General features: G+C 43.2%; 1 protein-coding gene across 1 annotated transcript in view; it reads left to right on the top strand.

Annotated features, from left to right (window-relative positions):
- The first annotated feature begins 5,525 nt into the window (after window positions 1-5,525).
- Window positions 5,526-26,373, top strand: part of LOC140454455 (ras-related protein ORAB-1-like) — a 44,539-nt gene continuing 23,691 nt past the window's right edge. The window contains exon 1 of the mRNA XM_072549206.1: window positions 5,526-5,748. Within this exon, the coding sequence (XP_072405307.1) occupies window positions 5,726-5,748 (23 nt within the window). The 5' untranslated portion in view covers window positions 5,526-5,725. The remainder of the gene's footprint in view (window positions 5,749-26,373) is intronic.

Here is a 26,373-nt window from a genome sequence, read left to right as displayed (position 1 = left end):
GAAGTCCATATAGATCACATCTACCACTCTCCCCTCATCAATCCATTTCGTTACCTCCTCAAAAAAACTCAATCAAGTTTGTCAGACATGATTTTCCCATGCACAAAGCCATGTTGACTATTCCTAATCAGTCCTTGCCTTTCCAATACATGTACATCCTGTCCCTCAGGATTCCCTCCAACAACTTGCCCATCACTGACGTGAGGCTCATCAGTCTATAGTTCTCTGGCTTGTCTTTACCACCCTTCTTAAACAGTGGCACCACGTTTGCCAACCTCCAGTCTTCTGGCACCTCACCTGTGACTATTGATGATACAAATATCTCAGCAAGTGGCCCAGCAATCACTTCCCTAGCTTCCCACAGAGTTCTCGGGTACACCTGATCCAATCATGGGGATTTATGCACCTTTACCCGTTTCAAGATATCCAGTACTTCCTCCTCTATAATATGGACATTTTGCAAGATGTCACCATCTATTTCCCTTCAGTCTATATCTTCCATATCCTTTTCCCACAGTAAATACTGATGCAAAATACTCATTTAATATCTGCCCCATCTCCTGCAGCTCCACACAAAAGCTGCCTTGCTGATCTTTGAGAGGTCTATTCTCCTCCTAGTTACCATTTTGTCCTTAATGTATTTGTAAAAACCCTTTGGATTCTCCTTAATTCTACTTGCCAAAGCTATCTCATGTCCCCTTTTTGCCCACCTGATTCCCCTCTTAAGTATACTCCTACTTCCTTTATTCTCTTCTAAGGATTCACTTGATCTATCTTGTCTATACCTGACATATGCTTCCTTCTTTTTCTTAACAAAACCCTCAATTTCTTTAGTCATCCCGTTCTCGGAAGAGATTACAGAATCAGAGCTGAGGTGGCAGGGAGGGACACTGGTGTATTGTTTCGGACTGATAATCCACAGGCATGGATTTATATTCTAATATGTTTCCTGGTGGGGTTTAAATTCACTTAATAAATCTGACATTATAAAGTTGGCAGCAAGGCTTGTATGTTGGGTTAAAGCGCATTTAACAGTTCCTGAAGATTGCTGGCTATAAAATACTCTAATATTGTCTGCAACAGATTCAGTTTCAAGATCTGACACCCTCTCGTTCTCATTACTTTCTCTTAGACACTCAGATCATATGAGCAGCTGTCATTTCCCTCTATGACGTCACAGACTATTACAGTTAACCCTTTAGGGGACTTAGTCTAACATTCTCCATTACATTATTTTAAATTGGTAACCACGACGACGATCATCGATTCTTGCTAAAATCCCATCTGGTTCACTAATAATGCCTTTTACGTGCCACTGAGTCTGATCATTTCAAAGGCAATTTGGGATCAGCAACAATTGTAAGCCTTGCCAGTGACGCCCACATCATATGAAAAAATAATGAAGGACAAAGTAGCCAGGGCCGAGAGAGAGGAGGTTTGGAGAGGGCTGTGGGGAAGCATGTAACCCCCAACTGCTTAAGGGACAGGGGAGTGGGGGGGTCAGTTGGTGTTATTGTTATTTGCATAGTACAAGCAGCAAAGAATATAACAGGCGGGAATGTGCCTAAACAACATCCAACATCTGGATGTGTTAGCTGGGAGAGTGGCTGGACCAATCTAGATCTCCATCATAACGGGCACTATGTTAGTGCTCACTGACAACATTGCAATCTGAGTTCTGAGTCAGTGTGGTCTCCGGGAGAGTCCAGGCCATAACCCTGGCTGATTCCACATCACTGTGCTGAGGCAGAATCTTCAAAATCCCAGTTGCCCCTCAGGTAGGTACAAACAATTTGTTAGGTAAAAACAATGACTGCAGATGCTGAAAACCTCGTTGGATGCTGCCTGAACTGCTGTGCTCTTCCAGCACCACTAATCCACAAACAATTTGTTGCCAACTTTTTGAAGAAGAGCCAGTCGAACCAGGTGATTTGGTCATCGCAACATTGCTTTTGGGCTTTGCTTTACACTGGTTGTCTGTCATGTTTCCAATGTCACAGCAAGGGCTGCACTGGAATCAGTCACAGGAATTCAGCAGGTCTGGTATTGTCTGTGGGAAGGGAAACAAAATTAACATTTTGAATCCAATCTGACTCTTCTTCAGAACTTGAACCAGCACTTCACTGGCAGCAAAGCACTTTGGGAAGTGCCATGATGTCATGAAAGGTGCTAAATGCATCTTATTTGCTTCACATTAAAAACATTGGAGAAAAGAGTACAATGAGGAAACCAAAATGATTGTTGATAGAATATAATATTTCACCTGTGTAATGGATTGAATGCAAATTACATGAGTTGTTCTGTCAGTCGTATCCTGTTTGATTTGCCTCTCACTCTCCCTTTGTTTTTTAAGGCATTCTTTAAAACCTTCCCAAGACTGAAAGTATTTAAAGAGGAAGTGGGTAGGTCTTTGAAATTTTGAGGAGTTGTGGGCTATGAAGGTTTGGCATAAAAGTGGAATTGAGTCTCTAAGCCAAGGCCTTATAAAAGTGAAAGGCTGAATGACCTATTCTTGCTCATAATTCTATGCTCTTATATTCCTTGACAAAGCTATTGAATAACTAATCTAAAATTACCTATTGAGGCATGGTGTCGAGTGTTGTTTTTATCAAAAGTTGCAGACCCTCAAACAGGAGGACGTTTGTCATGAGGCAAAAGTCAAGAGTCTGCATGTAGAGTTGTTTAACGCAGAGAGGCTTTGGTGCTACAGATACTGTACGGTTTTGTCTTACCATAAAGCTCTTGTGCTCTTGCTGCCTGGCATAGCGCCTGAGGGTTGTTGCACTGTGGCTGTGTTATGAATGAAATTTCCTTGGTAAATAGAGTCCTGGAGTGGGGCTTGAATGCGGATGTTCTGGCTCAGAGGTAGAGGCACTATCCACTACACAACAAGACCTCCTGTAATTTTACTTTGTAATGATCCTGTGAATTGCCTTGGACATTTTATTCTGTTAGAAGTCCAATATAACTTTAAGTTGTTGTTGGATAAATATGATTGGCATGGCATTCAAACTAGAAATTATATAGGGACTGTATGTTGTATTATGGATTTTTGATAAAATTAGCCTCAAACTCTATTCCTTATAGCCTTGCCTTTTTTGGATTTTTGAATACAGAATGAGTATGTTTGGTCCCTGGTGCCTGGCTCTGCACACAATCTCCATCCCTCCGTCTTTGTTTAAAGTATTTCTCTACCTTCCCATTAAAACTGCAAAGTGCTCCCTCTGCCCTGTTTAATGTAATGAAGCATTCACATGATAACTCTGCAATGAGCATAAAGAGTAACCCCCCCCCCCCAAACTCCCACTGCGCTTGTACACTTTTAGAATTCTATATTTTATTCATGTAAGTATATAATTTATATTTTTAAATTTTGTATGACCTCTCCTTGTTATTTCTACAAAAGTGTACTACTTCACACTTCTCAGCATTAAATTGCATCTGCCACCTGACGACCCATTCCACAAACTTGTCTGTGTTAATTGAAGTGTATCGCATTCCTCCTCACAGTTCACAATGCTACCAAGTTTTGTGTCATCTTCAAATTATGAAGTTGTGCTCTGACACCAAATTCTAGGTAATTAATATAGATCAAGAAAGCTGTGCTCTAAGTCTTAGGGAACCCCTGTTCACTGTTCATTTTCCTCCAGCCTGAAAACTGACTCCTCACCAGTACTCTACCTCATGACACTCAATTAACTTTGTTTCAATTGAAACAAAAGCAAAGTCCTGTAGTTGCTAGAGCTCTAAAATAAAAAAAAGGAAAGTGCTGGAGAAACACAGCAGCTGTCAGTGGAGAGAAAAACAGAGTTAATATTTCCAAGATCACTTGTCGTTGGAACTTTGTATCTATGTTGCTACTGTCTTTCTTATGTCATAGGCTTCACCTTCATAGGCAAGTCTATTCCATGGCACTTTATCAAATGCTGTCTGGAAGTCCATCAACCACATTAGTTTGCCAAGCCTTTCTGTCACTTTATCAGAAAGTTCAATAAAATTAGTTAAGCATAATTTGCCATTAATGATTCATATTGTCCTTCCTTAACTACTTGCCTGAGTGACCATAAATGTTCTCCATGTTCTTTTTTTCTGATAGACAGTAGTGTGTGTATGGAATGAGCTGCCAGAGGAATTGCTGGAAGCTGGTACAATTACAACATTTAAAAGTTAGAAATCACACAACACCAGGCCCAACTGGTTTATTTCGAGTAGAAACTTTCAGAGCAGCACCATAGCCTGGTGTTCTGTGATATTTAACTTTGTCTGCCCTAGTCCAATACTGGCATCTCCACAACATTTAAAAGACATTTGAATGGGTATATCATTAGGAAGGGTGTGAACGGATATTGGCCAAATGCTGGAAAATGGATCTAGATTAATTAAGGATATCTGGTCAGCATGGACAGATTTCCTCTGGGTGCTCCAGTTTCCTACCACAGTTCAAAGATGTACAGGTTAGGTGAACTGGCCATGCTAAATTGCCCATAGTGTTCAGGGAGGTGTAGGTTGGGTGCATTAGTTGGGGGTAAATGGAGAGTTTGGGTGAGATACTCTTCAGAGGATTGGTGTGCACTTGTTGGGCTGAATGGCCTGTTTCCGCACTGTAGGGATTCTAATCTATTCTAAAGAAGGGTGCTGGGAAAGCACAGCTGGTCAAGCAGCATCCGAGGTGCAGGAAAATCAACATTTCAGGCAAAAGTCCTTCATCAGGATTCCTGCTCCTCGGATGCTGCCTGACTGCTGTGCTCTTCCAGCACCACTCTAATCTTGAGTCCAATCTTGAGCATCTGCAGTACCCACTTCTGCCTATTCTATAGAAGGGTCTGTTTCCATGCTGTACAGCTCTAAGACTTATTAATTTAAGAAAATCCAAGTTTAAGAGACACATAATTAGCAGACATTCACCCTTGAGAGATATTCCCCTTTAGGAGACATTCTATTTTGAGAGACATTCTACTTTAAGATAGACAGGCAGGAGGCTGGAAAAACACAGCAGGCCAGGCAGGTTACACCTAAAAAGTCAACTTCTCCACCTCCTTATGCTGCTTGGCCTGATGTGTTCTTCCTGCCTCCTGCCTGTCTAATTTGAATTCCAGCATCTGCAGTTTTTTTTGGTCCCTAACCAATTTTGATTCTACTTTAAGAGACACTCATTTCAGACAATCATTTTTGAGACGTTCTCATTGAAGGGAAATCCCCATAAAAGGCACTTATTTGAGATACATTTCTCTTTAAGAGACATACTCCTTTAAGAAACATTCCACTTTAAGACATTCCTTTTGAGAGTCTCTCATTGAAGAGACATTCCTCTTTAAGACAAGTCCCCTTTAAGACCGGTATCACGTGACCTTGTCGCTCTCGTGATCCCCTTGCCACGTTCAAGCCTGACATCATGACCAGCTGCAGTGGAGTCCGCGCCCCCACGCCGCTCCGATTGGCCGATGCTGCGCGGCGTTGGGCGCTACCATTGGGCACCCCCGGCGTCCGTCAGGATAAAGGGGCGGGGCGGGCGCCGTGGGCGCGGTTATGCTCAGCTGCCGGAGCGATCAGCTGGAGACGGGCTGCCCCTGAGCCAGCCGGCCGCCATCTTCAGCCTGAGCTGACATTGTCGCCTCCGGGAGAGGGGGGGGTTTGTCATCGCTAGGCCCAGAGACTCTGACTCTGCTCGACACCCTTTTACCAAGGCCCTCCATTCTTTGTCTCGTTGTGTGTGTGGGAGAGAGTGATGTCAGCCATGAATCCTGAATAGTAAGTACAGGAGCTAGGGGCAGCGGTCTGTCCCTTCCTTCTCTTCCAAACTCCTCCTTCCTTTCAAATCGCGCTCGTTCGTGGTCCTTCTAGTTAATCCCGATACGGGTTTTTAATGCAACTCGTTCCGGTCAGGTTTTAGTTCCTGGGTTAATGTTTATGTCTTATTGTCACAAAATGACAGGAAAGTTGGAGTGTATTTTGTTCCTGTTTGTTTGGTGGGGGGGGGGGGTAGGTGTGAATGTGTGAACACACCATGTTCCTCCTGTAAAACTATTTGTGGGCCTTGGAAGGCAATGTTTAATATCTCCCTGAAGTATTCAGTGATGCTCAGTCCAGGCCTGTTCCTGCACTCAGGGTCATGGGTTTCTGTTTTAAGACCCTTTTTTTCTTAAGGTTGATGTCTTTAATGTTTCTAGAGCACTTGGATTCAGTCTGATTCACTGACAATGACTTGGTGATGTAAGGTGTATGAGTAGCCAGCCTAGGGGGTGTCAATTAACCGCACCCATCTTATCAACCACTTATTGGGGTCTAATGAGGTTTTAACTCTTCTATTTATTCAAAAGTAATTAAAACCTCTAATTGGATTGCTAATGGAGGACTGGCTATTCAATTTGTAATTCTGTACTCTATTTATAGGGGGCATTATTTTGAAGACAAACCTTGTTTAATGCTCCACTTCAAAGCATTGGTGTTGACTATAGCTGAAAAGTGTTGCTGGAAAAGTGCAGCACCTCAAGGAGCAGGAGAATTGATGTTTTGGGCATAAGCTCTCCTTCAGATTCCTGAAGAAGGGCTTATGCCTGAAATGTCAATTCTCCTGTTCCTTGGATGCTGTCTGATGTGCTGCACTTTTCCAGCAACACATTTTTCAGCTCTGATCTCCAGCATCTGCAGTCCTCACTCTTTCCCTCTGGTGTTGACTAGTCAACATTTAGCTTTTGTTAAACTTTTTTAGATTATCTATCCCTAATTTGTGCTGTTTTTAATGCTAGTGTTGCTTATCCTAGGTTAGTTCACCTTGGTTTTGCTCTCTGGATATGGAAAAATAGTAACTGTAAAGTAACAATGCTGGAAATACCATTAATAGATAAGGAATGATATAGCTGGAGGAATGGAATTGCTTTGGTCCTCCAAGGGTGGTGCAAAAAGACTTTCAAGCACATCAGCTTGGTGGTCTTCACTAGTTGCCCTGGAGCTTTTTATTTCATGAGATGTGGCAAAGCTAGCATTGTTACTTGACTTCAGCACAACAAAACTACTCAAGGGCAGTTAAGTCACTGTTTATGGTTCTGGAATTTTAATGTAGGCCAGACCTAAGTGAGGGTGAGGTTTGCTCTTCTAAAGGACTCTACTGAACCAGATGAGTTTTTGATATTGTAGATTGATTAGATGTCAGTACTAAGTAAATATTTCAATTCTACTGGAGTTAAATTTCATTAAAATCTAGGTGCTTGCAGTGGGATTTGTGTACTTGAGCACAGCAGCAATCATCTGGACCACTAGATTACCTTCCCCTGTCCTTTCTGCCTCTCCTCTTCCTTCTCTTCTCCCCCCCCACCCTCCAAACAAATTATCTGTAATGCTAAACCCCCCAGCTAGCAGTACAATTTGTTAGTAAGTTTGTGAAAACCATTAATCAAAATCTAGCTTTTGCATTGTTCCTAGTTATTACCTCCCCTGTTAAAGGCTGTGCTTGATGTTTCCTGTTTTTGGGAAATGAGGGGTATAGGCCAAATGCTGACAAATGGGACTAAATTTAGAATATCATCAACTTGGATGAGTTGGACTAACTGGTTTATTTCCATGTTGTACATCTCTGAATCTGACTTGTACATGTTGTCGTCATTACCTCTTAGCAATTGGGGCTGCACAATCTGAAGTCAAGTGTTTCAGACTCTGGACAGTTCTTGCTGGTTCATGTGGTTGCAGTTCAGTATTTCTATTCCTTGCAGCTTGGAATTGATAGTCTTTGTCCTGTGACTGCTTTTAAATGCAGTCTTGATTCAAGACTAGGTTGCACTTTTGAAAATAGTTGGGTTTTTAACAATCTCTCCCAATGTTTAACAAGTTTAGTTTTGTGGAGACCTGGATCCTGCAGGCTTCAGTTTTGTTCCTATTCACTGTTCGCTTTTCCAAAAGTTGAATTTCACCTTTACTAGGCTCAATGGTGTTCTTGTCCATTGTCCCCATGTTGTTTCTTTTACCTTTGTAACTTTGATCTTTCCAAAGAAACTTGCAATTCAGGCAGTTGCTCAAGTCATTGACCATTCCCTATTTGCACAAAAATTGCATCTCCTATTCCCTTAGAGCAGCTGCTTACCAGATCATGCTTCATTTCATTTGTGCTCTATACAAGTTGACTTCAATTGTCAAAATTTAGACCTCTACCTTTTTGGGTCTTATACAGGCTTTACCTCCCAGAGCCACCTATGAATTAATAAGCTGACAATATGCCCAAAACTTAAACATGGGTTTGAATGTAACACCATAAGGAATTGGACCAAGAATAGGCAGTTTGGCTACTCTTGTCGAAAAGACAGGGAGGTGGGGTGGCCTTCTTAGTTAAGGACAAAATTAAATCTATGGCACTGAATGACATAGGGTTGGATGATGTGGAGTTGGTGGGTGGCATTGAGGAAATACAGGCAAAAAAACCATAATGGGAGTTATGTACAGACGACCGCAGTGGTCAGGACCAGAGGCGCAACATGTACTGGGAAATGGAAAAGGCAAGGTCATGGAGACTTCAATATGCAGATGGACTAGGTAAATCTTGCCAGTGGATCCAAAGAAAGGGAATTCATGGAATGTTTACAGAATGGCTTTTTTGGAACAGCTTGTCATGGAGCCCGCAAGGGAGCAGGCTATTTTGGACCTAGTGCTATGTAATGAACCAGACTTTATAAAAGATCTTAAAGTAAGGGGACACTTGGGAAGCAGCGATCATAATATGGTGGAGTTCAGTCTGCAGTCTGAAAGGGAGAAGGCAAAATTGGATGTAATGGTGTTAGTTAAATAAAGGTAATTGAGGGCATGAGAGGAACTGACAAATCAATTGGAAGCAGAGCCTAGCAGGGAAGACAGAGCAAAAATGTTAGTTTGTGGGTATAATTGAGGACAGTAGAGGTTCATCCCAAGAAGGATTATCTGGGGAGGGATTAGACAGCCATGGCTGACAAAGTCAGGAAATCTATCAAAGAAAGTGGCCAAGAGCACTGGGAAATCAAAGATTGGGAAGGCTACAAAAACAGGATAACACAGAAATACGGAAGGAGAGGATCAAATATGAAGGTAGGCTAGTGAGTAATATTAGAAATTATGGTAAAAGTTTATTTCAATACATAAGAAACAGGCAGAAGTAGACATTGGGCCACTTCAAACTGATGCTGGAAGGCTAGTGATGGGAGATAAGGAAATAGCTGGCAAACTTAAGTACTTTGCATCAGTCTTCACAGTGGGAGACATGAGTAATATCCCAACAATTAAAGGGAGTCAGGGGGCTGGGTGGAGTATGGTTGCCACTACAAGAGTGCTAGAAAAGCTAAAAGGTCTTAATTGACAAATCTCCTGGCCCTAATGGGTTCATCCTGGAGTTCTGAGGGAATAGCAGAGGTGTTGATTGAGATCTTTCAAAAGTCACGAGTCAGGAAAGTCCCAGATGATTGGAAGACTGCTGTTGTAACCCCATTGTTCAAGAAAGGATCAAGACAAAAGATGGAAAATCATAGGCCAATTAGCCTAACCTTGGTTGTTGGTAAAATTCTAGAATCCATCATTAAGGATGAGGTTTCTAAATTCTTGGAAGAGCAGGGTTGGGTTAGAACAAGTCAACATGGATTTAGTAAGGGGAGGTCATGCCTGACAAACTTGTTGGAATTCTGAGGAGGTGACAGGTTAGACCAGGGAAACAGTGGATGTGGTCTGTCTAGACTTTCAAAAGGCCTTTTAAGGTGCCACACAGGAGGCTGCTGAGTAAGGTGAAGGCCCATGGTGCTTGAGGTGAGCTACTGGCATGGATTGAGGATTGGCTGTCTGACAGAAGGCAGTGAGTTGGGATAAGAGGTTCTTTTTTGGAATGGCAGTCAGTGACAAGTGGTGTCCCACAGGGTTCAGTGTTGGGTCTGCAGCTGTTAATGTTATATATTAATGATCTGGATGAAGGGACTGGGGGCATTCTAGTGAAGTTTGCTGATGATACAAAGGTGGACAGGCAGGTAGTACTGAGGAAGTGGGGAGGCTGTAGAAGGATCTAGACAGTTTGGGAGAGTGGTCCAGAAATGGCTGAAGTTCAATGTGACGTCTTGTACTTTGGAAAAAAATACAAGCATGGGCTACTTTCTGAACGGTGAGAAAATTCAAAAGCCAAAGTACAAAGGGACCTGGGAGTGCTAGTCAAGATTCTTCTAAAGGTAAATATGCAGGATGAATCTGATTAAGAAAGCAAATGCAGTGAAGTGCTACTGAGACTTTATAAAGCTCTGGTTAGGCCCCAGTTTTGGGCCCCACACCTCAGGAGGGACATACTAGCACTGGAGTGTGTTCAGCAGACATTCTCAGATTCCTGGAATGGTAGGTCTAACATATGCAGAACAGCTGAGGATCCTGTGATTGTACTCATTGGAGTTTAGAAGATTAAGGGGAGATCTAATAGAAACTTACAAGATAATACATGGCTTGGAAAGGTGGATGCTAAGAAATTGTTTGTTAGGTGAGGAGACTAGGACCTGTGGGCACAGCCTTAGAGGGGTTCAATTCAGAACAGAAATGTGGAGACCTTTCTTCAGCCAGAGTGGGCCTGTGGAATTCATTGCCATGGAGGCTGGGACACTAAATGTCTTCAAGGCAGAGATTGATAAATTCTTGATGTCACAAAGAATTAAGGGCTACCAGGAGAATGTGGGTAAGTGGAGTTGAAATGCCCATCAGTCATGATTGAATGGTGGAGTGGACTCAATGGGCCGAATGGCCTTACTTCCACTCCTATGTCTTGTCTTATGGCCCTTTGAGCATGTTCCACTGTTCAAAAGCATACAGACTGATCCAGCATTCCTCAGTCCACTTTCCTGCTCTGTCTCAAACCCTAAATTCCCTTATTGATTGCAAATAGCTGTAAATATACTGACTTCCCCTCTAGCTCTCCATGGTAAGGAGTTTCAAAGACCTCCATTCCTTCCTATCTTAAATTGGTGCCTCCCTAGTTTTGATTGTCCTCTGGTCTTAGACCCTTCCCATGAAGGAGAACATCCCCTCAACATTTACCCTGTCAAGCCCCTTAAAGATCCTATGATTCAATGAAATTACCTTTCATTCTTCTCTACACCAGTGAGTAGAATCCTAACCCCTCATGATTTCTAAAGACTATGGTGGAGCAGGAATGGAAACCTGTTGTGTATGACATGCTACAATAGCACTGTTAATTGATTTCTGATCTGTCTTTTGAAAGTATGACTTGTGAATTAAGTACATCAGCCTATTTAAATGAATAGCTGGAAATGCTAACACTTGTAAGTCCAGTTGAGCTTCATTGTCCTTGTTAAATGATTAGTTTTATTCATGTATTTCAATGAAATTACATACCAATGTCCGTTAGATTTCTCAAATCTTTTGTCAATTAGTGCAGTTTTTGCCTACTACAGATGCAGAATATAGTTTGTAATTAATTCAATAAGGTATGCTCAGCTGATTAAGCAAAGAGGAGAGAAACACTACAGCCATAAGTTTACAGTCAATGATTTTGAGGTAACTTTCAAAGTCAGTTGACACTGGTGCTAATGCTGAAACATTGTATGCACCAGTACAAACTGCACTACCTTGTGGGTACAGAGTGTCCAGCATGGCATTTACCTGTCAAGGGCAGGTGGCTGGGCTGTTAATACAGAGGCCCAGGTAATGTTCTGGGGACTCTGGTTTGAATCCCACCATGTCAATATCAATAAATACTGGAATTGAGTCTAACCGTGCATCCATTGTCAACTGTTAGGGAAAGCCCAACTAGTTTACTAAGTCCTTTTAGGGAAGGAAACTGTTTTTACCCAGATGGCAATGACTGCAGATGCTGGAAACCAGATTCTGAAGTATGGCGCGAAAAAGCGCAGCAGTTCAGGCAGCATCCGAGGAGCAGGAAAAACTACTTTAAGTAAAAGCCCTACATCAGGAATACAGGCAGTGCCTGAAGGGTGGAGAGATAAATGGGGGTGGGGTGAAGGAGCATACCACAATAGGTGAGTGGGGGAGGGGATAGAGGTGATGGGTCAGATGGTGGAGTGGATAGGTGGAAAAGAGGCTGGTAAGACCAATCATGGGGATGGTGCTGAGCTGAAAGCTTTGGACCAGGGGTGAGGTGGGAAGGGGAAATGAGAACTAGTGAAATCCACATTGATGCCCTGGGGTTGAAGTCTTAGGTGGAAGATGATGCGTTCTTCCTCCAGGCGTGCAAGGCGGAAGGTCCTCCATGTCCTCGGCTGAGTGGGAGTTGAAATGTTGGGCCACAGGGTGGTGTGGTTGATCTTCCTTAAAGAGCTCTGCTAGGAGGCCTCCAGTCTCCAATGTAGAGGAGACTGCATTGGGAGTGACCGATACAATAAATTATATTGGTGGATGTGCAGGTAAAACTTTGGATATGGAAGGCTCCTTTTGGGGCCTTGGATGGAGGTGAGGGAGATGGGGTGGGTACTGGTCTTGCAATTCTTGCAGTGGCAGGGGAAGGTGCCAGGAAAGGTGGGTGGGTTGTTAGGGGGGTGTGAACCTGACCAGGTAGTCCTGAAACTGCCATCATCTGGTCTGACTCCAGACCCACAGCAGTGGTTGACTCAAATGCCCTTTGGGCAGTTAGGAATGGGAATAAATGTTTGCCTAGCTGGCAATACCCACATTCCATGAGTAAGTTAAGGTACTCTTAAAGGGCTGCAATTTCACAGTAAAACGCTGAGCTTAACTAAACAAAGTGCAGTTAGCACCAACAATTGACAGCTTAAATGCTGTAATCACCTGCACTTCATTGTTCCTTACCAGGTTTGGTGCAGTAGTCACAATTGGTAAGAGTAATTATCTCGAATTTAAAATTTTTATAATTCATCTTGATGTGGAGATGCTGTTGGATGAGGGTGGACAAGGTAAAAAGTACACATTCCTGTTTAAAAAACAGGAAAGTGGCATAATCCTTGAGGTTTATTCCAGTTTGGAATGAGGCTGAAGAGTCTCATCAGTGGGGTGGGGGAAGTTTGTACTCTGACTTACAATATTTGAGCTTTGTTAATGACTTGATGTGCTTTTCCAGCACAATACTTCACTGCCTCAGCTACAATCAATTTAAAATGTTCTTGCTGTTTTACAGGAACAGCATCAAATGCTAAAACATTTGAAGTGGCTTTAAAAGGGAGGAATTTTATTCTTGGCTGGGAGCTCTACAACTGAGTCCATGGCTACCACTGTTACAAATGTGAGGTTATTTTCTAGGATTGTCTTTTGCCAGAAGAGACATGAAGGGGTGGTTTGATCTGTTCTGAAGTCTGGATAGTGGTTTTGATTGGGGAGACGGACTGCCTTCTGGGAATGTTTGTAATTGGACGTGACCAGAATGCTGTACATGTTAGCAGTGGCTGTAGACTCCAGTCCCAAGAAATGATTGTCCAATTTAAATAGTTGCATTTTGAACTGTTCTTTCGGGGTAAAGGCTTGATAGCCAATCACACTTGTACCTTAATGCAAGGCCTGTAATCTTGCTACCATAGAGATGGACTTTGAGAAGATTTTATGAACTGAAACTTGGAGTCCTAGAGGTACAGCATGGAAACATACCCTGTCCATGCTGACCAGATATCTCAACCCAATCTAGTCCCACCTGCCAGCACCTGGCTCATATCCCTCCAAACCCTTCCTATTCATATTCCCTTCCAGATGCCATTTTAAATGTTGCATCTGTACCAGCCTCACTTCCTGTGTCAGCTCATTCCATAATGTACCACCCTTTGAGTGGAAAAAGGTGCAACTTTGATCTTCTCCCCCCACCCCTCCCTAAACCTATGCCCTCTTCTGGATTCCCCCACCCCAGGGGAAAAAACTTGTCTATTTATCCTATCCATGCCCTTCTCAATTTTGTAAACCTCTACAATGTCACCCCTCAGCCTCTTCCACTCCAAGGAAAATGGCCCCAGCCTGTTCATCACCTCCTAGCTCAAATCCTCCAGCCCTGGCAATATCCTTAAATATTTTCTGAACCCTTTCAAGTTTCACAACACCTTTCCGATAGGAAGATCTGAATTGCATGCAATATTCCAACAGTGTCATAACCAAAGACCTATACAGCTACAACATGACCTCCAACTCAGTACTCTGTCAAATAAAAAAGCATACCAAACACTGCCTTCTCTATCCTATCTACCTGCGACTCTACTTTCAAGGAAATATGAACCTGGCACTCTATGAACGTGCAGGGAAGGGTCTCCTGCCAGTTCCTGGGTGAACAGTTGAGACAGTGAAGTGTTGTGCTAATAAAGCACAGCAGGTCAGGCAGCATCTGAGGTGCAAGGCAATCAATGTTTCAGGCATGAGTGCTTTATCAGGAATGAGAATTTGGGAGGGTGGGTTGGGGAAGGTAATAGTTGGAGGAGAGTGGGATGGATAGATTGGAAGGCAGGTAAAGCCAGCAGGACAGGTCGGCTGAGTTGGGGGGAGCAGAGGAGGAAACTAGTGAAATGTGGTTGGAGGGTCCCAAGACAGATGTTTGTCCTCCCAGCATTGGATGACTTGGATTTAGCAGTGAAGGTGGCCCAGACTTGCTTGTCCTTGGGGATGGGAGTTGAAGTGGTCAGCCACAGGGCAGTGGTGTTTGGTGCATCCGTTTGAGATGTTGTCTGAAATGCTGAGTTGGCATCTTCATCAAGGCAGATGGGAGCTTTTAACTGGGTCTGTTCAAATTAGTGCAAGTTAATGATTTTGTATAGCTTATACTCGAGGAAACATCCCTTTTTTCAAAAAGGTGTAACTGGTATTCAAGATCAGAAGTTCTCATTATCAGCCTTGAACATTCTTCAGCTAAGAATGATCTTTTTCTGGGGAAAACTACCTGATAACAATTTTCATTTATGGCAGTGTTGTACTTTAAGTTAAGATGCTAATCTGTGCTTTTAGTCATTCTTGAAATACTGATCACCTCCATCTGTTAGCTCCAATTTCTCAGCTGACAAACTGATCATAAGTGAAATTATAAATTGGAAATGTGCTTGGTTTCTTAAGCATTTGGGTCAGCTGGATAGACTAGCACTATTGCTGTTGAACTGCTGCAGTCACTCCTACATCAGTTCTATTGGGGTTTCAGGATTTTGACCATGAAGGACCCATGCTTGTATTCCCAGTGAGAATCAAAGCTTGCTTCATGTGGAAGCACTCCATTTGGCCTGGAGTCCACATTGACCTTACAATCAACCCACACAGACCCAACCCTGATCAATCCCTATTCACCCTGTACTTTCCATGGCTAACCCACTAGCTGTCCATTCCTAGATGCTATAGCTAACTTAGCATGGCCAATCCACCTAACTGCATCCCTTTGGACTGGGCAAAGAAACCCATGCAGACATGGGGAAGAGTATGTAAACTATATAACTGTTGCTTGAGGGTGGAATCAAACTTGGGTCTCTGGCACTGAGCCACTGATGTGGAGTTGATCCCAAGCATGTCTTTCTGGTCTGTGACTGAAGTCACTGGTTTGAAAGATGCCTGGTGAGTTAAAGGTGGTGGATGGGGTGTCAGATGGTGTTGAATGTTGTCAGAATTCTATTCGGGCACATGGAGATTGCCATAATTCCTAACATCTGTTCACTACAAAGAGGTGTTTGGTGAGAAGTTACTCCTCTTGTAGCCACTATTTGACTAATCCAGTTCTGCTTCAGGTCCAATGGTAATCACAGGATGTGGGATTCAGTAGTAATGGCTCAGAGGCACTGCTTGGATTGTTAAAAGCAAAATATTCCCAATTCTGGATCTGAAAAACAAGGCTGGGGAAACATAGGGTTGCTGTGAAGAGTGAAGAACAGTTAACATTGAGTTGACTGACCTTACTATTCCTGGAAATCTGAGTGATTAGATTCAATTTTCTCATACTATCAGAACTGAATTTCTCTAGCATTATCACTTAATTTTAAGTCATTGCCTGGTGCATTTGGCAGGAATGTGACCTGTCAACCAAAGAATAAAAATGACGAATAGAATTGGGGTCAATCAAGTGGGAAGTTGTGGAGTCAGGTGATGGGGAAGAGCTAAATGAATATTTTTCAATGTGGTTGAGGAGAATACGGAGATACAGGCTACTTGACTAGATAGGACTGAGGTGTTAGCAATTCTGGCAAGTGTAAAATAAGTCCCCTGGGCTGGATGGGATTTATCCTAGGATTCTCTGGGAAGCCAGAGGAGATTGCTGTGCCTTAACTTTGATCTTTGTTGTCACTGTCAACAAAGTGTCATGTCTGGAGGATAGCAAATGTTGCTCCCTCTTAGAAGGGGAGTAGAGATGACTCTGAAAATTATAGACCTGTGAGCTTCAGTTGAGTAGTGTTGGAAAGGGTTGTAAGAGGATTAAACTGTTGATTAGGGATCGTTGACAATCTTTGTGAAAGGTCGCTTGTGCCTCAACCTTTTGAAAAGTGACCAAACAGGTGGATGAGGGTAAAGCAATTGTGGATTTCAGGAATGCATTTGATGGGTTCCCCACAGTAGGTAATTGCACAATCGGATTGAGGCTGATTTAGCAGTTTGGATCAGAAATTTGAGCTGAAGATGACAAGGTGGTTGATGGAAAATATTTATCCTAGAGTTCAGTTACTAGTGTACCACAAGGATCTCTTGGGTCCATTCATTCACTTTTTTACAAATGACCTGGATGAGGGTGTAGAAGGATGGTTTAGTAAACTTGCAGATGACACAAGTTGATTAGTTGTGGGTAGTGATGAAGGATGTTTAGGTTAGACATAGTAATTTGCAGAGCTGGGTTGAGGGGTGGCAAATGGAGTTTAATGTGGAAAAGTGAGTCACTTTGGAAGGAATAACAAGAATGTAGTATATTGGGCTAATGGAAGGATTCTTAGTAGTATAGATGAGCAGAGATCTGTGTCCATGTGCATGGTCCTTAAGTTATCACCCAAGTTAATGGTCTTAAAAGCTAACACCATATCCCTATTAGAGGGATTGAGTTTCTGAACTGATCGTGCTGCAGCTATACAAAACCCTGGTATTGCATACAGTTCTGGTCACTATCCTTATAGAAAGGATGCTGAAAGTTTAGAAAGGGTTCAGGAGATTTACTAGATGTTGCCTGGTATGGAGGAAAGGTCTTGGAGGAAAAGCTGAGGGACTGAGGCTTTTTAAAGGTTGGTGACTTAATTGAGACATCAGATAATCTGAGCCTTTCTCAGGTGCTGATGGCTAGCATGAGGGATATGTCTATTACCCTCCATTTAAAGGACAGATGTCAGATATTTACTCTGGTGTGTGGAACACCTGCAACAGTAGATTTGCCAACTTTAAGGTCATTTAAATGGTTATAGGATAGGCATATGGAAAAATGGAATAAATAGGTTAGATGGGTTTCAGATTGGCCCTGTTGTATCAACCTGGGGAACCAAAGGGCCTGTACTGCACTTGCATCTAATAATGGAACAGAAGATAGAACATGTGTACATAGTCTGCTTGGAGTTGTGATCAACTGCAAATTCCCCCCCTCAATATCTGGGGGCTGGTCACAGGGGATTAGAGGATGGCAGTTTTGTTTAAAGCTTATGACACCAGATTTCTGTCCAACACCGGACCAATTGGGTAAGTTGTAGTAGTGCAACTGGTTTCTTCCTGGTTGAAGGAGGTATCACTGAAGTGTGCTGTTACTGGCTGAGCTAATGTTCTTAGTCAGTCATAAGGCACCAGCAGACCTGTTGGCACAATGTATCTGTGCCAAAGGCTTCCTAAACTGAACTAGTCCCATTTGACTACATTCCTCTAAACCTAAGTCAGTTTTAATTAGTCCACTGTAGATAATGGAAACAGATCCTTCAGTCTAATCTGTCCTTGCTGACCAGATATCCTAACTTAATCTAGTCCCATTTGGCCCACATGCCTTTCAGCCCTTCCTATGGATTTATCCATCCAGATGCATTTAAAATGTTGTATTGTACACTTCTGGCAGCTCATTCCATATACACCATCCTCTGTAAAGTTGCCCCTTAGGTTTTTTAAATCTTTCTCCTCCCTCTTTTAACCTATGCCCTCAGTTTTCGACTCTTCCTTCCTGGGGGGGGGGAAAAGACCTTGGCTAGTCACCTTTTTCATATAGACCCTCAGATTTAATGAAACCTCTTGGATCACCCCCTCCCTCTTGAGCTCTGAAGTCCCAGCCCCCAAACTTAAACCTTCTAGTTTAAGGTTTAAGGATCCTTAAATCTTTTGCACCTTTTCCAGTTTAATAACCTTCCCATAGCAGGCTGACCAGAATTCATACTCCAACTGTGGCCTTAAGTGGTCTTGTACAGCTGTAATAGACATCTCAAATGCAGTGATCAATAAAAGAAAGTATGCTAAACACCACCTACACTATCCTGACTACCTGTCACACTCTCTAGGAGCTATGCACCATACCCCAGGTCCCTCTGATGCCACTCCCCATGACCTATCATTAACTGTCAAAATTGGTGGAAAATGGGCAGTGAAGGCTATCTGACATGATAAAGATCTTTATCCACTAGGTCAATGGGCTGAGTGGCAGTTTAATTTGGATGAAGGTAGTATAATTTTAAAAGCTAGACTTGCACAATTAATGGTAGGGCTCTGGATGGCATTGTCAAGCAGTGACCTAGGGGTTCAGGTACATAATACTTTGAAATGTCTTACAGATTGACAGGCTGGTGCTTAGTGCACTTCCCTTGTTTGCTATAGGAATTGGGGCATGTTGAGGTTGTCCAGGATGTTGGTGAGGCTGCCTCTAGTAATGTGCAGTTCCAGTCACCCTGTAACAGGGAGAAGATTAACCTGGAGATTGTTAAATCTTTTCTGAACCATGTTGCCAGGAATGGAGGGTTTGAGTTAGTCAGATGTACAGCATGGAAACAGACCCTTTGGCCCAACTTGTGTGGGGACCTTTACTCTGAAGTGTTGGAGGTTGCAGGGTGATCTTATACAGGCTTATAAATCAGGTGAATAACAAATCTTTCCCTAAGTGCTCAAAACTAAGGCATAATTTGAAGGTGAGAGACTTAAAAGGGACCTAGAGAGGCAACTTTTCAGAGGATGGTGTCTGGAATGAGCTGCCAGAGGAAGTGGTAGATGTAGTGCACTTGTGTAGATATGACACTTGAAAGAATCTGGCAGATATATGAATAGGTTTAGAGGGATATGGACCAAGTGAGACTACAGATACTGGAGATCAGTCAAAAGGTGCTGTGCTTTCCCAACACCAAGTCAGACAGCATCAGGAGCAGGAGAATCCATGTTGAGCATAGCTCTTTCATGAGCTTATGCCTGAAATGTCAACTCTTGCTCCATGCTACCTGACCAGCTGTGCTTTTTCCAGCACCACACTTTTTTGACTAGATCAAGTGAGGCTAGTTTAAATTGGGACTGGTTGGCTTGGACTTGAGGGTTTGTTTTCATGCTGACTCCATGCAAGTTCTACCCTGGCTTGTCTTAAAATGCAAGACCTTGCATTTATCTGAATTAAACCCCATCTGCCATTTCTCAGTTGATCAAGATCCCATTGTACTGAGATGACGACTGCATTCACTGAAGGGTCGCCTGTATCACTTGATGTCATCCATAAACTTAAAACATGCCTATTTTTTCATATTTTAAAATGATAGTGGATTCAGCACTGATCCTTGCTGGTCACAGGCCTGCAATCTGAGCAACAACCCTCTATCACCCCATCTCTACTATTAACCAATTAGAGACAAAATTGGCTTCTCTGAGGATCCCACATAATCCAAACTTACTAAGTTTTCCATGCAGAATCTTGTCAAAGCCCTTGCTAAAGTCCATGTAGACGACATGTACTCTGCCTTCATCCATAATGGTTGACTCTTCAAACAACAGGCTTAGTGTGCAATTTTCCACCCACAAAGCCATGCTAACTATCCCCATCATCCCTTTCCTTTCTAATATATTGTCTGCATCCCTCCCAACAGCTGGTGACTGGAGTTTGCACAGTCTCTGTCTGCTTGGGTTTCCTCTGGGTGCTGTAGCTTCATCCCACAATCCAAAGATGTGCAGTCCAGGTGAATTAGCCATGCCAAATTGCCCATGGTGAGGTGCATTGTCCAAGGGTAAATACTGGGTAGGGGAATTGTCTGTGGAGGTAACCCTTCAGAGGGTCACTGTGGACTTGTTGGGCTGAAGGGCCTGCTCCCATACTATGGGGAATCTTAAACTTGCCCACTAGGCTTGCTGGTCTGTAGTTCCCTGACTTTTCCTTGTAGCCATTATTAAATGGCATGTTTGCCACCCTCCAGTATTCTGGCACCGCACCCATAGCTGTCAATGATACAATATCCTTGCTAGGGGCCCTGAATTTCTTTCTTAGCTTTCCCCAATGTCCAGGGGTACACTAAAAACCTCTGGCACCCCCACTTCAATGAGCTCTTCTCAAACCATTACTATTTCTCCAAAGTTCCCTGCTTCAATGTTTATCAAAGAGACGCTAAACACTTGTTTAGGATCTTCTCCATCCTCTGTGCATCCCCTCAGCCCCTTTAAGTTGCCTTATTCTATTGTGGAACAACTCCATTATATTTAAACTTTATGGGAAGTATGGTGCTGACAATGGAGATGGCATGAAAAATTCAAGCTGCTTTTTTATCCTTGGGATTGATAACTATCGTGAATGTAATGCTAGTCAGCAAATCTAACTTACAGCTGCCTGTTTTTCTGCAGTAATGCTCAACTTGCTATGAGCATGGTTTTGGATTTTCTTGACCAAGTTAGTTAGTGCAATTCCTTGAGTGATACATTTCCTCTACTGCACTTGGCATTTTGCACAAACATTTAACTAAATGAGCTATGCACGCGATCACCACTACATTTTCATACTTTACTCCTGTTCTATGATGTTGATAGACCCTTTGGCCCACCATGTCTGTCTGTTATTTATTAGGATGAGGGGTCACTGGTTGGCCAGCACTTGTTGCCCATCCCTAATTGACCAGTGGGCATTTGAGTCACCCACATTGCTGTGGGTCCAGAATCACATGTAGGTCAGACCAGGTGATAGCAGTTTCTTTTTCTAAACTTAGTGAGCCAGATGTTTTCCAACAACTGACAATGCCTTCATGGTTATTATCATTAGACCACTTTAATTCAATAAAAATAAATCTGGAATTCAAAATTCCTCTGCCATGGTGGGATTTCAACCCAGGTCCCCAGAACACTAGCTGGGTCTTGGGGTTAAGTCTAAATTAGTGGTGCTGGAAAAGCACTGCAGGTCCAGCAGGAGCAGGGAAATTGATGTTTTGGGCAAAAGCCCTTCAGGAATGGAGGCAGGAAGCCTCCAAGGTGGAGAGAGAACTGGAGTGGGAGAAGGTAGCAAAGTACAATGGGTGGATGGAGGTGATGGGTCAGGAGGGTAGAGTGGATAGGTGGGAAAGGAGATTAGCAGGTAGGACAGCTCATGCAGACAGTGCTGAGCTAGAGATTTGGAACTGGGGTAAGGTGGGGGAGGGGGGAAATGAGCAAACTGGTGAAGTCCACATTGATGCCCTGGGGTTGAAGTCAAGGGGAAGATGAGGTGTTTTTCCTTCAGGTGGTGGTAGAGCCCCAGGACCTGCATGTCCTTGGCAGAGGGAGTTGATTGGTCTGGGTGTCCCAGAGATGTTCCCTAAAGTGCTCTGCAAGGAGGCATCCAGTCTCCAATATAGAGGAGACTGCATTGGGAGCAGTAGATACAATAAATGACATTGGATGTGCAGGTGAAACTTTAGATGTGGAAAGCTCCTTTTGAGGCCTTGGAAGAGGTGTGGGCACAAGTTTTGCAATTCCTGTGGTGGCAGGGAAGGTGCCAGGACAAGAGGGTGGGCCTTTGGGTGTGGACCTGACCAGGTAGTCAGAGGGAAGTCTTTGTGGAAAGCAGAAAGGGGGTAGGGAGGGAACTATCTCCTGGTGGGGTCTGTTTGGAGGTGGTGGAAATGTCAGGATGTTGGTGAAGGTTGGTAGCTTGGTCAGGTGGATGGGGGGGTCCTGTCCTTGTCATGGTTGGAGGGGGTTGGGCCTGTGGAGGTGTGGGATGTGGATGAGATGTGTTGGAGGGCATCTTCAACCACATTGAAGGAAAATTGTGGTCTCTAAAGGAGGCCATCTAGTGTGATCTGTGGTAGAACCGCTCCTCCAGGAGCAGAGATGGCAGAGGCATTGGGAATACACAATGGCTGTTTTTGCAGGAGAAATGGGGTAATCCAGGTAGCTGAGGGAGTCAGTGGATTTGTAAAATGTCAGTGTCAAGTCTGTCATTAATGGAGAATCCCAGGAAGGGGAGTGAGGTCAGGTCCAGGTGAATTTAAGGTCAGTGGAATGTGTTGAAGTTGGAGCATGAGCTGGTGCCAATGCAGTCAATGTAGCAGATGGAGGTAGGGATTGGTGCTGGTGTAACTATGGAAGATGGGACTGTTCTACGTAGCTGACAAAGACCAGTATTGCTGGGGCCCATACAGGTGCCCATGGCTACCCTTCTAGAGGAAGTGGATGGATTCAAAGGAAAAATGAAGGGTGAGAACTAGTTCAGCAAAACAAATGTCAGTGGAAGGATACTGTTGGGATGTCAAAGAAATGGAGGGCTTGAAGGCTCTGGTCATGGCAGATAGAGGTCTATAGGGATTGGATGTCCATGGTGAAGATTAGGTGTTGGGGGCTGGGGAAACAGAAGTCTTGGAGGTGGAGGGTGTGGGTGATATCTTGAACATATCCCTAGTCCAGGAACTCCATATAAGGACAGTATTGAGGTAGGTGGAGATGAGTTCAGTGGAGCAGGAACATACTGAGACAATGGCTTGTGGATCTTGGGAAGGAGGTAGAATCTGGCAGCATGGTTCCTGGGCTATGAAGTTTGTGGGTGCGAGATCTCCTGAGGTGATGAGGTTCTGTTTGGTCTGGGAGATAGTTTGGTGATGAGGGGTGGGGTCATGGTAAGGGGGACAGTAAGAGGTGTCTTCTAGTTGGTGTCTGGCTTCAGTGGTGTAAGAGGTCAATGTGCCAAACTACCACTACACCCCTTTTATCCACTGGCTTGGTGAGGTTGGCATTGTAGTGGAGAGCTGCACTGGGGATTAATCTAGTGATAGACCACTGTCATTGCCTGTGGCACTAACTGTGCCATTGTACTCATCCCATCTGCTTGCATGTGACCTGTATCCCTCCTTTTCAGTTGATGTCTGTTAAATGTTTTATGTTGCTATCTGCTTCCACAATCTCCCTTGGCAGCATATTCCAGGCACCTACCACCCTATATATTGGAAAACATAAAATTCCTCACTTCCCTATTCCCCTGCCTTAAAGCTCTGCTTGGTAGCATTTAATACTTCTATTCCAGGAAAAGAACTGGCATCCACCCTATACATGCATCTCCATTTTATACTTTTATCAGATCGCCTGAGTCCAACATTCTAGCAAAGTTTCTTCAACCTCTAACTAATGCACCCCCAAACCAGGCAACATCCTGGTAAATGTCGTTTCCACCACCTTCAAAGTCTCCACATCCTACAGTGCAGTGGATCAGAACTGTACAATCCTTCAAATGTGGCCTAATTAAAGTTGTATAAAACAGCAACATGACTTGCCAACTTTGAGTCCATGCTCTGAACAATGAAGACCTTTTGACAACATGGTAGATAAATGTTGTCAATTTCAGGGAGCTAGGGACTTGTACCCAAAACTCCCTCTATATCAATGCTCCCAAGGGTCCTGCCATCTACTCTATACTCCTGCATTTGACCTTCCAGAATGCTTCTCAAACTTAAAATCATCTGTAATTTCTCCAAGTTTCCAACTGATTTATATACTATCCTTTGACCATCTTCCTCACTTCTACAGCTCCAATTTTCATGTCCGCAAACTTGCTAATTGGGCCACTAATTTTCATCCAGATCAAATAATGCATAAATCAATGTTTAGTTAAGTTCCCCAAATCTGGTTTAAAGATGCTTACTTGATTTAACTTGGAACAGTTACGATTCTAGCAATTAAGTCTCTATCTGCTGAGATGCTGTTCCTTAATCATGTAACAATGTCTTTGGTTTAAGGCTACAGCAAGTGTATTGTACTCTAAGGTGCCTTAGTATTAAATATCAACAACTTGCACATACTCTAGCCTTTGAAGGCTATGGTTTCATTGTTTGTATTTTCCTTGGAACAGAAGTTTATTGCCACAATGCTTTTATATGAAAAATAAAGTCATTACCCTGACATGTGTCTACATGAATGACAAGTTGCACAAAAATATGAAATTAAGGTAAAGTTCACCAATTCATTTAATGGCTCAATTCAATAAGATGGGATACCAATTGATCCTGAGTTCAGAAGTCAGTATTATACCTAGCATACTTAAACACAAGGCAGGTACAGCTGGTTTTATAACAATGGTTGCATTCTTGTGCAACCCTGTTATAGGAAAAGTTCAAAACATTGTTTGAAGTGATTGTAATCCTGCTGCAGCCAACATAATTTAAAAGTTTGTGCTTTAGAAAGTGTCCCCAATTTGTCAATTGCTTATAGCAAAATGACCATAGCAGAGATTTTAGGAATAAGACTGGCTAATGAGTGGAGGTGACCCATCAAAGACCTGTGGCAACTCTACACTAGACAGCTGAATAAAAGGTAAAGGGTTATTTTCAGCTCTTTAACAAAGTTCACAAGTCCAAGAATAGTGATTGCCTTTGCCCAGATCCAGATTAGATTCCCTACCATGTGGCAACAGGCCCTTCAGCTCAATAAGTCCACACTTGCCCTCCGTAACCCAACCAGACCCATTTCCCTCTGACTAATGCGCCTAACACTATAGGCAATTTAGCATGGCCAATTCACCTGACCTGCACACCTTTGGACTGTAGAGGAAACGGGAGCACCCGGAGGAAACTCACAGACATGGGGAGAATGTGCAAACTCAACGCTGTTGCTGGAGGCTAGAATTCTGCCTGGTGCTGAGGCAGCAGTGCTAACTACTCTGCCACTGTGCTGCTCAGTGACAAGTTGCTTACGACTACCCCCCCAATATAGATATGGTGTTCCAAGGTTTTGACCTGTGATTTACCGGCAAATCAGGATGGTATGACTCGAAAGGAATTTGTATGGGTAATGTCCTCCGGTCTGACCACTAGAAGGTAAAGGTTGCAAGTTTACAATGTATGACTTGAAGGTGCCTTGATGAATTTCCATAGTGCATTTTGAAGATTGTGCTGCTGAGGGTCAGTTTGAATGTAGTGCTGCTTTGTCCTGGATGGTGCCAACCTTTCTAGTTTAGAACATAAAACCATACAGCACAGGAGCAGGCCCTTTGAACATAATGTCAAATTAAACTGATCCCTTTTGTGTGCCCTTGGTCCATATCCCTTGTATATTTGTGCTCATCTAAGTTCCCAAATATCCTGGCAGTTTCCCTCACCTACCATTTATATTTTTTTATAAACTTTATAAGGCGTTCTTTTCTAATGTGAGATTAATCGGGTGGTTGTGGAAGGGGATTTTAACTTTCCAGAAAGACTAGGATTGCCATAGTATTAAGGTTTGGATGGAGAGAAATTTAAATGTACAAGAATTTGATTTGTGGATATACCTACCGCAGAAAATGCAAAACCTGACCTGAGGAAATAAGGCAGTGCAGATGACTCTGGGGGAAGCATTTTGGGGCCAGTGACTAATTCTAACTGGGGGAAAGAAATCTAAAAGTTGAAGTTCTAACTTGGCCAATTTTTGACAGTGCAAGACTTTCAAAAGCTGGGGGCAGATGCTTACAGGTAAAAGCTAGAGAATGAGTCCATGGACAGTGCCTTAAGGCAAGACTTGTAGGTGTAGGGAATGCTGGATAACCAGGCAAATTGTTTTCAACTAATGGGAAGGAGGCATCTGATTATCAACAGCAGAGATCTGATGAATCTTTTACTCAAGTATATTCAATTCCTTGAGGGAAATCAAAAGGACCAGGGATATGAATGCTCTGGCAAGTAGGGTGAAGGAGGATCTAGAAGGGATCCTACAAATCAAGGACCAGAGTAACCAGGGCCCCTTAAAGACCAGCAAAGGGTGCCTATGTGGAACCGAGGGGGGGTGGGGGGGGTATTTCTGAGTGGTGCATCACTTACTGTTGAGAAGCACATATCTCTATTTAACTGCATTGTTCTATCTTGGGAAAATATCCACATTAGTGGTGGTGCTGCTGGATGCTTTTAATGCATAAAGGTGGTTAAAGCCCTGGACCCTAATCAGTGTATTCTGGAATTATGGGAAGCTGAAGGTGATTGGGTTCCTTGCTGAGGTTTGTATCAGTCACAGGTGAGGTGCTGGAAGACTGGAGGTTCACTAAAGTGGTAAGGAAAAGCCAGGGAGCTATAGATCAGTGATAGGCAAGTTGTGGGAGTCCTGAGGGACAGGATTTACATGTATTTG

This window comes from Chiloscyllium punctatum, chromosome 29, assembly GCF_047496795.1.
Source record: "Chiloscyllium punctatum isolate Juve2018m chromosome 29, sChiPun1.3, whole genome shotgun sequence".
Taxonomy (NCBI): domain Eukaryota; kingdom Metazoa; phylum Chordata; class Chondrichthyes; order Orectolobiformes; family Hemiscylliidae; genus Chiloscyllium; species Chiloscyllium punctatum.
This window is presented reverse-complemented; position numbering and strand designations above follow the sequence as displayed.